The 12,072-nt window shown below is 47.6% G+C and overlaps 1 protein-coding gene across 6 annotated transcripts in view; it reads right to left on the minus strand.

Moving 5' to 3' along the window:
• The window catches only part of MTOR (mechanistic target of rapamycin kinase), a 125,496-nt gene extending 113,921 nt beyond the window's left edge, over nt 1-11,575 (minus strand). Inside the window, exons 1-9 of one of the 6 annotated variants that reach the window (XM_089773066.1) lie at nt 10,021-11,575; nt 9,434-9,542; nt 7,413-7,645; nt 6,855-7,055; nt 4,166-4,300; nt 2,618-2,893; nt 2,184-2,292; nt 943-1,129; nt 651-779 (exon numbers count right to left, since the gene is read on the minus strand). In XM_089773066.1, coding sequence (XP_089629192.1) covers nt 651-779; nt 943-1,129; nt 2,184-2,292; nt 2,618-2,893; nt 4,166-4,300; nt 6,855-7,055; nt 7,413-7,645; nt 9,434-9,542; nt 10,021-10,140 — 1,499 coding nt within the window. In that variant the 5' untranslated portion in view covers nt 10,141-11,575. The remainder of the gene's footprint in view (nt 1-650; nt 780-942; nt 1,130-2,183; nt 2,293-2,617; nt 2,894-4,165; nt 4,301-6,854; nt 7,056-7,412; nt 7,646-9,433; nt 9,543-10,020) is intronic. The other 5 variants (XM_089773069.1, XM_089773068.1, XM_089773067.1 and 2 more) reach the window with 5 other exon arrangements.
• Between the last annotated feature and the right edge of the window lie 497 nt (nt 11,576-12,072).

The following is a 12,072-nucleotide window of genomic DNA, read 5'->3' on the forward strand; positions in this document are numbered from 1 at the left end:
AGGCACAAAACACACATTTTACACACTTACATGTGGATCTGAGCACCCAGAGTTGGATGTGGTCATGGAATAAAACTGCTCATGTTTGAAAATATTGTCTTTTCGGCATGTTTCACTTCTAAGAGAAGTGTGAGAGTTGGTTGGCTTGAATGCACACCCTCACCCTAGCTGCCATCCCCAGAGCTGAAGGATTCCTTCTCAAGACTTCTGGGGTATTTACACTCCATAGGAAATTGGGGGTTTAGCACCTTGGATCTTAAACATTAGGATCACCCCTTATTCCAATCAGAATAACCTTAGTAACATCACAGTGTTATTTTCATCCTGGTATTTGGCTTCTCACTGGGATGGGTGGAATGTCATAGGAATTTCCCTAAAGCAGTAAACTCAGTGCACCATTTCCTCCAACTCAGAAAGCAGACAACATAATCTCTGAGTGTCTGCTACAGGAAAGCTTTTGACAGGCTATTCTTCAAGGCTGATTAAGAAGTCTGCTGGAGTTTCATAACTCACTTTCGTAAGTACAAGCAAAATGCAGGACAATGTAGCACTTTAAAGACTAACAAGATGGTACAGTGATCACTGTGTTGATGGCCAACAATGACACCTAGTGGCTAATGGAAGAACCTGCCAACATCTTTTATACCTACCTCAGTCCCACAGCCAGCATGGGTTCCAAAAGCTCTTTGATATCCTGTTGGATGCAGGGTCCCATAGCTCGTGCCAACATGCTGATGCAGGTGAAGACAGTGGCATCCACCTGCATGGACTTTTGCCTCCTGAAAACAGACACCAAAAGAGCTATTGATCTCAGAGTGCAATCCTCCATCGCTCTTATCAAAGTTTCATGGGAACACCAATCAATGTAATAAGCTGTCACACTGAAAATAGCATGATCAGCAGGTGTCTAGCCAAGATCCTCTTTAGCTTTCACACACTCACTTGTGAGCAAAGTCTTTTGGTGGCAGTGCTGCTTTGATGATTTCAAGGACCTTGGGCAAGTAGGCCTGGAACTCAGACCTTACAGCCACAGAAAGCAATCCCAAGGCTTGGAAAGCTGCCGTTCGCTCCTTCTCCTTCTTCACACAGCTCAATACGTGGTTCATGGTGTCTGGAAGGTACTGATCAGCTGATCACAAGAGCAGAACAAGACAAACAATGAGTTTAAGGGACTGTAGAAGGAGCCAGTGCTATACAGCCCTTCCTTACAAACCTTCATCGACCCAGGCCAGGATCCTGATTATTCTAATTTACATTCCATGTCATTTCACATGTGGAGTACCAGAAAGATACACAGGATGCTCACTTACAGCAGCCCACACAGCAAGCAGCCTGCACCAGAAGTCAAGGAACACTGGCATGAAAGGCATCTCACTTGCAACAAGGATCTTTGCAAGAATGCCACTAGGCAATAGATACTGGCTGGGTATGAATTGCTGCTGTCAACAGTGGCAAACACAAACTTTATGAGAAACCAAATTCCTGCTGGGTTTTTAGCCACACGGGCCAGTTGTCCCTTTCATGTGGTCCGCACAATGGAAACAGTGTAGAAAGCCCAGCAATAGTAGTTAAAAGATGCTTTCTGTAAGCAAGATGCCAAACAGTTTATTACTAGTTCCTGCAGCAACTGGTTCAGATTCAGAGGCGGGAGACAATAACAAAGCTGTAGGAGGCATATCTAGTTAGAGGCATTTTGACAGTGCTCCTCTGATTCCAACTACTTCAGTTGTTCTCAGCACTTAAGAGTGATTCAACTTCTGAAACATCTGCTGGGTTTTCTTTCAGCTACAGAGAGGAACTCAGGATTGGCCATTTCTCACAACAGGGATATAACTGAAGGGAAGAGGGTACAGCTCAACACTGAGCACGACACGCTCATGGAGCATGAAAAGGAGTTACTGTTTTTATTAAGGCACCATACGCTAAGTCTAGCCAAGGGCTTTCACTCTGCCAGCTCTACAAAGCAGTGAGTTCTCATCAGATGCCAAGAAGTACTATCTGGAAGGACAGTAACTCCCACTGCTTAAAGTAGGAATCAAAGTGCTGGTCTGGACCAGGAAAAGCATCCGAATTTCTGCTGCTGAATCACCTGTACATAGGTCAATGACACCATTTGAGTTAGTACTTCCCCGACTCATCACCAGCTGCACCTCTAGGCAAAACCCAGCTGCAAAGCCTCTCACCTGTGAACGCAGAAGGCCGGAAAGCAGCCAGACGTGGCAGTAAGTTGAGGATTGTCATCTGGATCAGAGAGTTCTTACTGGTTCTGCACTTCAAAACCCACTGGCACACCTGAAACCAGAGGGGGTGGGCTTTAAAGGGTGCCTCTGTCATCCTTGCCAAGGTTTTCCACTGTCATTCAGCTGCACCCTCGGGGAAGGCTCCAATTATACTAATGTCACAGAGGGCTAAACTGAGGGACAGAGAAATGTAGCAGCTCACACAGAATACACAAGAAACCAGCCTCAGGGTCTGGAATACAGTCAGTGGGTTATGGCCATGATCCAACTACTGGGCCATGTTGCCTCCTAGCAAAGGGAATGGAAGTAAGTCATGCTAAGAGGCTAATCTCTGTGTAAGGGATTTGGAGGCAGATGGAGAAATGCCCAAAATTCACCTGATCAAACTTCTCCTCCATCAGATCCCGACAACACCGACTCTCGACCAATGTTGACTTTGCTGGGACAGGCGAGGCTCCAAACCCCATGATGCCTTGATGGGGGCTGTAACCCAGGAGCCCCACCAAGGCATTTGACTGCGACGGCTGTACAGATTGGAAGCTGGTGAAAGGGGTGATGTGGCGAGGCTTTGTACCAAAGCCCAGCAAGTCTTTGCAATACTTGTCGTGAACCATCTGCTGCTGCGTGATCTCCTCCATCTCTTCTCTAAGGCGCTGGGCACAGAAGAACACTACTTTTAAAATCAGTTAAACAGAAGAGAACACACATAGGAAACTAACAAACTCATGGACCACCGCACCCACACCAAGGGGTTTGTATGGCATAGACTGAACTGCAAGCCAGCTGGGACAATGAGCTGTCTTACATGCAATAGACTTTCCTGCTAAGCAACCAACACTGAAGGAGCATAAGCAAAGAATTCTCCCCTTTTGGCCTCAAAGTGGGAAAGGACCAGGGTCAGTCAATGAAAGCCACTAGCATGACAGAAGCCAGGCATACTAGTCCTAACTCTCCCGGAAAATGCTGTTCCAATCCTGCATCTTTGACCCCCTCAACCAAAGGGAAATGGTGGAAATGACTTCTGAGATCCCTTCCACCACTACAGTTCTATAATTCTGTGAATTCAGTGTAGGAGGATTCTTATCATGCGTTGAGTTACCCATGTTTAGACGGTCCTGGGTACTAACCCTGACCCTCACTTCCAACACATTCAACCACTTCCTATAAATGCACCAGCCCCTCTGAACACACCTTCATTTCCTACTTAATCAGTGTCAACTTGCTGCTTAAATTAAAAGACTCCATACAAGGTTACAACCTTATCAGGCTAACATCATATAGCACATACATTGTACAAACAGTGAAATATCTATCCTACCATATATGGTCCTAGGGGACAGCATAATCAAGAAATAGTTGAAGCTGTATTCGGAAAAGTTTGTGGAGGAGTAATAGAAACTAAAAAAGGAGAGACACCTATTTAATCACCTTCTCCATCCCAAGGGACAGAGGCATAATAATTCCCTGAAGGACATTTGTTAGTGCTTTTTCTAATCTAGTTTTAAAAGGCCTAAGCAATTGGATTTTCATCCTTTCCCTTCTCTTGTGAAACTGCCCAACAGAGTGGTCCTACTTCCTGTGGCTAAACCCTCCTATACCCTGCACTACTTCTCTCCTTCCTTCTGTTTATATCCCTCACACATGCAGTTTTCACTTAAAGCTATTTAATGCCACTTTCCACCATGAACGAACCTTCCTGTCCCTCAACATTTGTTGCTGATCTACTACTTCCCTTCGCTTTGCCACTGTTTCTGTGACAATGAAATGTCCTAGACACCAGTTTGTTTGTGAACTTCACCAGTCCAACTGCCCATTTTCCAGACCAAATGGATGAATCGCATGTGCTCTGTTTTACTAAACTGAACGAGGAGACACCTCCATTCAGTCAACTGTAGCACTGATTGCCATCTTGATAAGTCACTCACCTCTCCCTCCATGCTGCTGATTCTCACTAATTCATTGAGGATCAGTAAGGCACCGTGGATTCGGTCGTCACGATTCATACCCTTTTCCTTGGCCAAAGTCTCATCAAAACCTTTTTCTGCCTCTTCGTATGTGTGCTGAACAAAGATAAGAGTAACCTTAACAGAGACGATATCCCCCAATGTAGAACCAGGGAATACAGCAAGTCAGTGGTTACTGGGAGTTCATAACTTCAAGGAATGGCCACAACCCTTAACTCATCAATACTAGAACAGAGCACCGAGTAGTTCTGACCCAGTCTACTCTGGCAGCCAAACTATTTTCAACAGAAAGGATGGCCAGGGAGATCCGTGTCTTCCATCTTTTCTCAAGAGCACACCATTATCACAGTGTATATGGGGATTATGTGAAATGTGTGTTAGGCCTTTCATTTCTCTGCACCTTGGTCCTGTTGCCAAGTATGACGTGTAACCCGGCACCACATATTCTTCAAGATTATATTAAAATATGATTGACACAATTATGAGGCATTTTGTACAATATAGGGCATGTATAGTGTCATTGGAAAAGTTATGATTTGCTGAATATGATTATCCTATTTGTGTGCATGTGTCATTTTAGTATCTAAAGCTATGAATACTGACTACGTACCAGAATTTCAAATGCAGGTGTGACCCAAAGTAAGTATCATGAGCTTTCATGGGCAAAACTCACTTCTTCAGACCTTGAGTCATCTGAAGAAGTAGGTTGTGCCTGAGAAACCTCATATATATATATATTTGATAGTCTGAGGTGCCACAGGACTACTTGTTATTTAAAGTTACAGGCTAACACAGCTACCCCTCTGAGGCCCAGAATATGCACAGCTACTTTTTCAGGTACAACAATGAAGAAACTAGAGAGTGCTAATGGTCCATCATCATCAAAGACAATGACCACAGAAGAATTTAGACTTCCTGTAAACGTTTCGGCCAGCCTCGAAATAAAGGCTGCTATGATTCTGTAAGGGTGTGTAACCAGTCCGCATGACACAATTTCATCTTGCATGCCTGTATTTTTCCAGAAAAGGAACTGGGAACTGTTTCAGAGCCAAAGGTTCCTGACATACGCTAAAGCTAACTAAGGCAGGAAGTGACATCATCAGTGGTTCTTCACTCCCCACACAAAATAATGCTTGGAAATATCTAAGGAACAAAGACTGAACTGAGGGAAGTGCTGGACCCTGGCTAAAGGGATTTTTAGCTGGTATAAGAAAACCTGGGGATCCCAAGCTGCAAACAAAATACTGCTTGTCCCTTAAGAGCCTGCAAGTCTGCTTGTGTCATCAGAAAATGTGAGAAACTGCTATTTCATTGCCAATCTATTGAGTATGTTAAGTTCAGTTTACCTTTTTATTTGGTAGGTAATCTGCTTTGATTTGTTTACTATCACTTATACCCACTTAAAATCTATCTATTGTAGTTACTAAACTTGGGGGGAAGGGGTTGCTTTACTTAAACCACTGAGTTTGAATGAAGTACTTAGAAATCTTAGCTCAAGGGGCAAAGGATGTTGTATTTCCTCTCCACATTGAGGAGGAGGCAAACTGTGTAATAAATTCATACCAGGTAGGGTTTTGATCAGGGTAAGTCGGTACCATTCCGGGGTACTAGGCTGGAAAGCTGGTGTTATTTTTGCTGTAGCCTATTGTTGGTTCATTCAGTGGCTGATTCGCTTGCATGTAACTGCAGCTGGATGTGTCTCTACCTGTGTGAATGCTGGTGGAAATGTAGGCCTGGGAGTGGTTCTGCAGTTTGTCACAGCAGCACAGTGTGAGAGGGAGTCCGGGCTGGTGAGTGAGAGGGCTTAGTGGTACCCCAGTTCTAGGTGGACCCCAAGTGGAACCCATCACAAAGTGCTCAAGTTTCACTGTGTTAAATTAGTTTAATTGCATTGTTCAAGTCTCATGTGTAGATTAAGAATTCCACGTTGCCAAGAAAATAAAACCCCTGACTACCATGTTGTAGCCTTGCTATTGCTGACTGGCTCTTTAATCGCTGATGCTGAAGGCACCATGAGACACAGTTGGACCTCCATGGTCTGGCATCCTCAGAACCTGACCAATCCTGAACAAGGGAGTTTGCTGAACCAGGGCTCTCTTGAGATTGGGGAGGGGGGGCAGGCATCAGCCTTCTGGACGGACTCCCCCCCTGGCCACTGGCCCTGGTTCTTAGGTTCCCCTTCCTACTGCCTACCACACTCTGCTCCCAGTCCTCCTGCTAATAGCGTGGCTGCGTTCCTAGCCCAGATACACCCCCAGCTGCTAGACTCCCAGACGACCGCCGCTCCCAGGCTCTCTGGTCCAGCAACATGTTGCCAGACCAGCAAATCCCGGACCAGAGAGGTTCAACTGTAGCAGATCCCATAAAGTCTGTGTGTGTCCTAACTACTGAGTGTTCTGTTCTACTTTTGGCAACAAATTACACAAAGTATGGTATATTCCTAGAATGGAGTGTTTCCCTTGCTTTTGTAGAGGGCAGTGTCGAGTTTTGTTCAGCCTGTGCTATAGGCCAAACCATTTTCAAACCTGATTGAGGCAGGCCAAAACCTTCTGACACATGGGGATCAGTCTCTTGGCCTTTGGTGCTGACTCTGAGGCTTTTCTAAACTCTGGAGAAAAACTATTCCAAGATGAAGGAATTCTTTCCTTACTCTGTACCACTGTGGCTTCTGCATCTCTTTAGGCTCCCGCTGGGTGGTGAGGATAAGGCAGGCTCGTAAGGCAGAGACGGCTCCCTCTCGGATGGCCTGCTTGGGATCCCACACAGCAACAAAGATGTTGTCAAAGAATGGCTGCACCTGCTGGAAGAAGAAGGTGGGTACGCTGATCGCCAGCTCACGCAGGACTAGGACCTAGAGAGAGGAAAAGAAATGGTGGCATTAGGTACAAATTGGAATTCAGAGATTGACCCTTTCCCTGTGCTGACTGTAAGCCTTTTGGGGGGGCAAGGACCGTCTATCTATTCTGCATTTGTACAATGCCTAGCATAATGGGGCCTCATTCTTCGTTGGTCCCAAGAGACTATCATACTGAACATGATGAATGGCAGGCAACTAGCCAGCATCACAGCTTCTCAGTATATAGTTGTAGCCATTTCAGTCTCTGACAGCTATCATTCACTGAATATGCCCATGTATGTACATAACACCCATAACTCCTACTCATGAGCAGCCAGTCCTTTCCCAAGAAAGCCAAAGAGGAGTACGTACTGCTGCATGTCTTCGACCTTCATTCCTATCAGCTCCCAGCCACTCCAGAGCCCGTTTCACCTCGAACTCTACATATTCTGCCGTGAAGGTATCACCCGCCACAGCAAGGCGTCCAATAGCCTTGGACGCCATCTCCATGACGACGGGGTCATTTGAGGGAAGGAGATTCCGAAGGTAGTTGGCAAACCTGCCAATACGGGTGGCATTGCCTCCCTCAACACCGATAAGGCTCGCTGGAGGAAAAGAGAATAGAAGTGAAAGCTCTGCCACTGAATCAGTTTTCCAGACAATAGGGTCATCCCTGCAGAAGACTTAGTGTTCCCTGTCCTCTCTTTAGACTAGAGACTCCCATTATTTCTCCCTAAACCAGAAGTCCACAGAGAAATCAAGCCACAGGAAAGTCCTTTGAAAGTGAGAATTTGTTTAGTAAACAGAAGAGGTTATCAAATCCTTTCCACAGGTCACAGCTTTTCCTATTTTTTGTTTTAAAAAATCCACCCTTGAATTGTGGGCCCATTTCCAACTGACAAGCATCCATATGCTACAACTACAACTGGCCCCCTTTTTGGCAGTCTCACCAGAGGCACCAAGGACTGAATGCACTAAGGAAACTGAACTTTCCCTCACCCCTAGAGACGACATCTCCAGGTCAAAGTTGAGGCACTCTGGCAGGGAGCAGTGTGGCAGAAACTTGCACTGCTGGGCTGTGTCTAGATTGCATCCCTCTGCCAAGAGAGGGATGCAAATCAAGCACTTCAGAAGTGCAAGTGAGCCCACCATTTAAATATCCCGGGCTTCATTTGCATACTCACGTTCCAACGCTGTGCCGATCAGGCTCAGTGTCAAAAGTGAAAGTAAAGTGTAGCCACGGCTCTGCCGACAGCGGGGAACTTTTTCGGCAGCTCCGCTCCCCGCTGTCGCCAGAGCCGCGGCTACACTTTACTTTCACTTTCGACACTGAGCCTGATCGGCACAGCGTCGGAACGTGAGTATGCAAATGAAGCCCGGGATATTTAAATGGTGGGCTCATTTGCACTTCTGAAGTGTTTGATTTGCATCCCTCTCTCAGCAGAGGGATGCAGTCTAGACGTAGCCCTGGTGCCTGGATTGTATCTGCTCTGTAGATAAAGAGGCCATCAGTGTCCAGGGTTGTCAATCTGGCACCTTTCAACAGCACTAAATTCACAGAAACAATTTTAAAATGATACTGTCCGCTTCAAAATCAGATGCTGCCAACAAAGGTTTCTTGACCTAAGTTACTTCCACCACATCCAGACACCTTGGAATTGGTTTGGTTATGGCTGGTGAAAACAATCCATAAGCTGTTTCTATGTAGTTATCAAAAAGCAAATGCTAGGGATATGGGTATTTGGTTGAAAGGGTGTGTTTTTATACAAGGTACCTGCATCCTTGTGTGTCACAGTGTTATGGCAGCTTTGTCATGCAAAAATGAAAGCACAACAGGGCAACTGAGGGAGATGCTAAACAAAATAAAGGCAAAAGCCATTTAGATCCCGCCATGGATCCATGTGACTTTAAACAAAACAGAATTATTGTTCTCAGAGTCCAGGGACTGGCCTATTATGACCACCAACAACACTGGACACTATAAAGAGCATAGGGCCAGATTTTCAGAAGTGCTCAGCAACCAACAGCTCCCAATGTGACATTTACAGTCAAGCTGCGTCTAGACTGGCATGATTTTGAGCAAAAGTGGCCAATTTTGCGCAAAATCTTGCCGCCTGTCTACACTGGCCACGACTATTTGTGCAAGAACACTGACTTTGTAATGTACAAAATCAGTGGTTATTGCGCAAATACTCCGACGCTCCTGCTCAGGTATAAGCCCTCTTGAGCAGCCTCAGAGTTTTAAGAGTTCTGCATCCCATACACCCTCATTGCACTGAGCTCTCTTCAGCATACAGAGTGCCTCTTGTAGGTGCAGAGTTCTTTTGACAACCTGCCTCTATAGAACTTGAAGAGGAAGTTCACCAAAGATGCTGATGAATTCCTTTACTCACCTATAGCCAGAATGCCTCCTTTCCTTTCATTCGCATCAGAACTAGAGACCAGTTCAAATATGTGGTGATTCAACTGATCGTAGAAACGAGTGGATTCCTCTTGGCTCATCTGCACAGGAAAGGAATTCAGACCGATTTATAATCCCTTTTCCACTACCTGTGCCCCAGATGAAGAAGGGCAACAACACTTTCCAGGCTCCCAAATTCAAAGGCAGCTCTTACTACATTTAAAATACAGAGCTGTACAGGTCCCACAGCCGGCCCGAGCCGGGACTGCTCAGTCCCAGCTTGCACCAGCTCTGGGATCTACCCCCAGAGGTAGCGGGGCTGGGGTGTGGGGGTGGGTGTGGATAGCGAATAGTCAAGTAGTCACTTAAATAGTCACTTACATCCCTACTAGTGACACCTCTCATTCCCCAGCCAAATAATACAAACATATCTCCTCAGCTAAATGCTGCTGTTTCCACATCTACAGCGCTTAACTAGTCACTTACATCCCTACTGGTGACACCTCTCATTCCCCAGCCAAATAATACAAACATATCTCCCCAGCTAAATGCTGCTGCTTCCACATCTACAGCACTTACCTCACGGAGCTCCATGGTGACATAATGCTGCAAGTCCTTGGCGGCTTTTGCCCTGATTTCTTCATTGCGGCTCTTCAGGCCGCTGGCAAAGTGCTGAAGGATGGACACGGTGCCCGACATGGTGGTGATGAGTCAGGGCTTGGGGCATCAAGTCCGGTGGACCTTTTATACAGAAAACCTATTTTTTGCTTTTGCAGAAGCCAATTATAGCTCCCTCCACCACACTGCTCCAAATTACTGCTCCCAAATACACATGCCATGAGACACAGTGGGCTCTCAGATGCCACAGTAACTACAAAGATTCCATCAGATCCATGACAGAGGTACAGGCTCTCACATTTCACAGACCTTGGTAGGGCTCCAGAGTTCACTTAAGTCTCACCGAGATCTGTGGAATCTAAGAGTCTGTACCCTGGCCACTAAGTCCTTCACTAGGTTGCTAAGTCCTTCAGTGCATCCTACAGAAGCAGGTCGGAGCTTAACCTCCCTTACTCCCCCAGTCTCATCCCAAACCATTCATGCTCACATGTGACATGCTCAAATCAAATCCACGCCCAAATATACACACTGGGCTGTGCTTCCGAGGTGTTCCCAGTCATGCAAAGTTACAAGGAGGATAAGGACCGCTTGGCATGCATGTCAATATTATTGTTACTCTAATTTGCTCCTCTATGTTGCCTTTCATCCAAGAACAGAAAATTCTTTACAAACACAGTCAAACCCCAATGTATATTTATAGGCCGAGAATCTGTTCATGCCAGCAACCATCATTGTAATGCAGTGGTGGGCAACATGAAGTGAGGTACATGCTGTTTGCATACAACATTGACTGCAAGAGCAGTGTGTTCCTGTTGCATCCAATCAAAGCACTGCTACGGTTCAATTGGCTCACCCTGAAAGTTCTAGGCATGCAAGCAGAGTTAGCAAAACTACCTTAACCTGGGAGACCACCGTGGTTATGTTAATTCTGCAGCCCGCTAAGATGCGGGCTGGAGATTCATGCAGCCCGCTCGCTAAATAGATCGCCCATCACTGCTGTAATGGGATGTTTAATATTGTGCATGTCTGGAAACCATGGTGATAGGTGCATTTTTTTTGCAAAGGTTAAAAATACACTTTTTAAGAAAGGGGGAAACCAGTCACAGACTTTACTACTGGGCAAACAGCAAATGAATAGCAGAACTAGGGTCAGACCCTTAAGGAGCCCTGGGTCCCTATTCCTCACTAGCTACTGGACAACCCTGCGTCGTTAAAATCCTCGGGTACAGCAGATGCCTCTGAGTCTAGTGTGGAATCTTTCCAGCTACCAGCATCTCCCCAGGCCAGGGCCGGCTCCCGTGCTCGGACCCAGGCTGGAGGAGCAGCCCAGAGAGGCGCCCTCTTCTCCGGAGAGAGAAATGCACGAGGGGTGGACGCAGCCTGCCTAGCGAGGGCCAACCAGGCCTAGGATCCGGGCCCAGAGCCAAGGGCAGCGGCCTTGCCCGCATGAGCGGGGGGCTCAGACCCGGCCGCTCCCCGAGGGGCGAGGGGGAAGCCGGCGCAGCTCCAAGGCCACGGTCCCAGCCCCGGCGGCAGCAGAGCGGGGAGGCCCCGGGAGGGGGGGGGGGGGGCGGGCTACCAGCTCCGGGCATCTCCCGTGCTGCGGGGCGGGCCCCTGCCAGCAGCCCCCAGGGCAGCGCCCCGGCCCCGCTGACAGGGCTCCGGCTGCTGGACGCCTGCGCCAGCCGGCCGGGCGGTGGGGGAGGGGAGGCAGCCCCCGCAGTCCGGCGTTGGGGGGAGGGGGATGACTTCCCAGCTCCGGATCGGGGCCCCCCCTCACTCACCGCCTCCAGCCGCGACCGGCTCCCCAGCTTGGGCCCCGGGTTTCCCCTCCCCCCCACTGCTGCCGCCGGCCCGGCGAAAAACCGCCAGCCAATCGGCGTTGAGGGGACTGTAACTAGCAGGTGGCCCAGCCAATAGTTTTGCGGGGCAGGAGGGTTTACTAGGCGGCTCGTGGTTCCACCCCTTCCAAAAAAAAACCCGCTGGAGGCGGGTGGAGTTACTTCTGGCCAA

The sequence above is a fragment of the Pelodiscus sinensis genome, chromosome 24 (assembly GCF_052426305.1).
Source record: "Pelodiscus sinensis isolate ZL-2025 chromosome 24, ASM5242630v1, whole genome shotgun sequence".
In the NCBI taxonomy this organism is placed as follows: Eukaryota; Metazoa; Chordata; order Testudines; family Trionychidae; genus Pelodiscus; species Pelodiscus sinensis.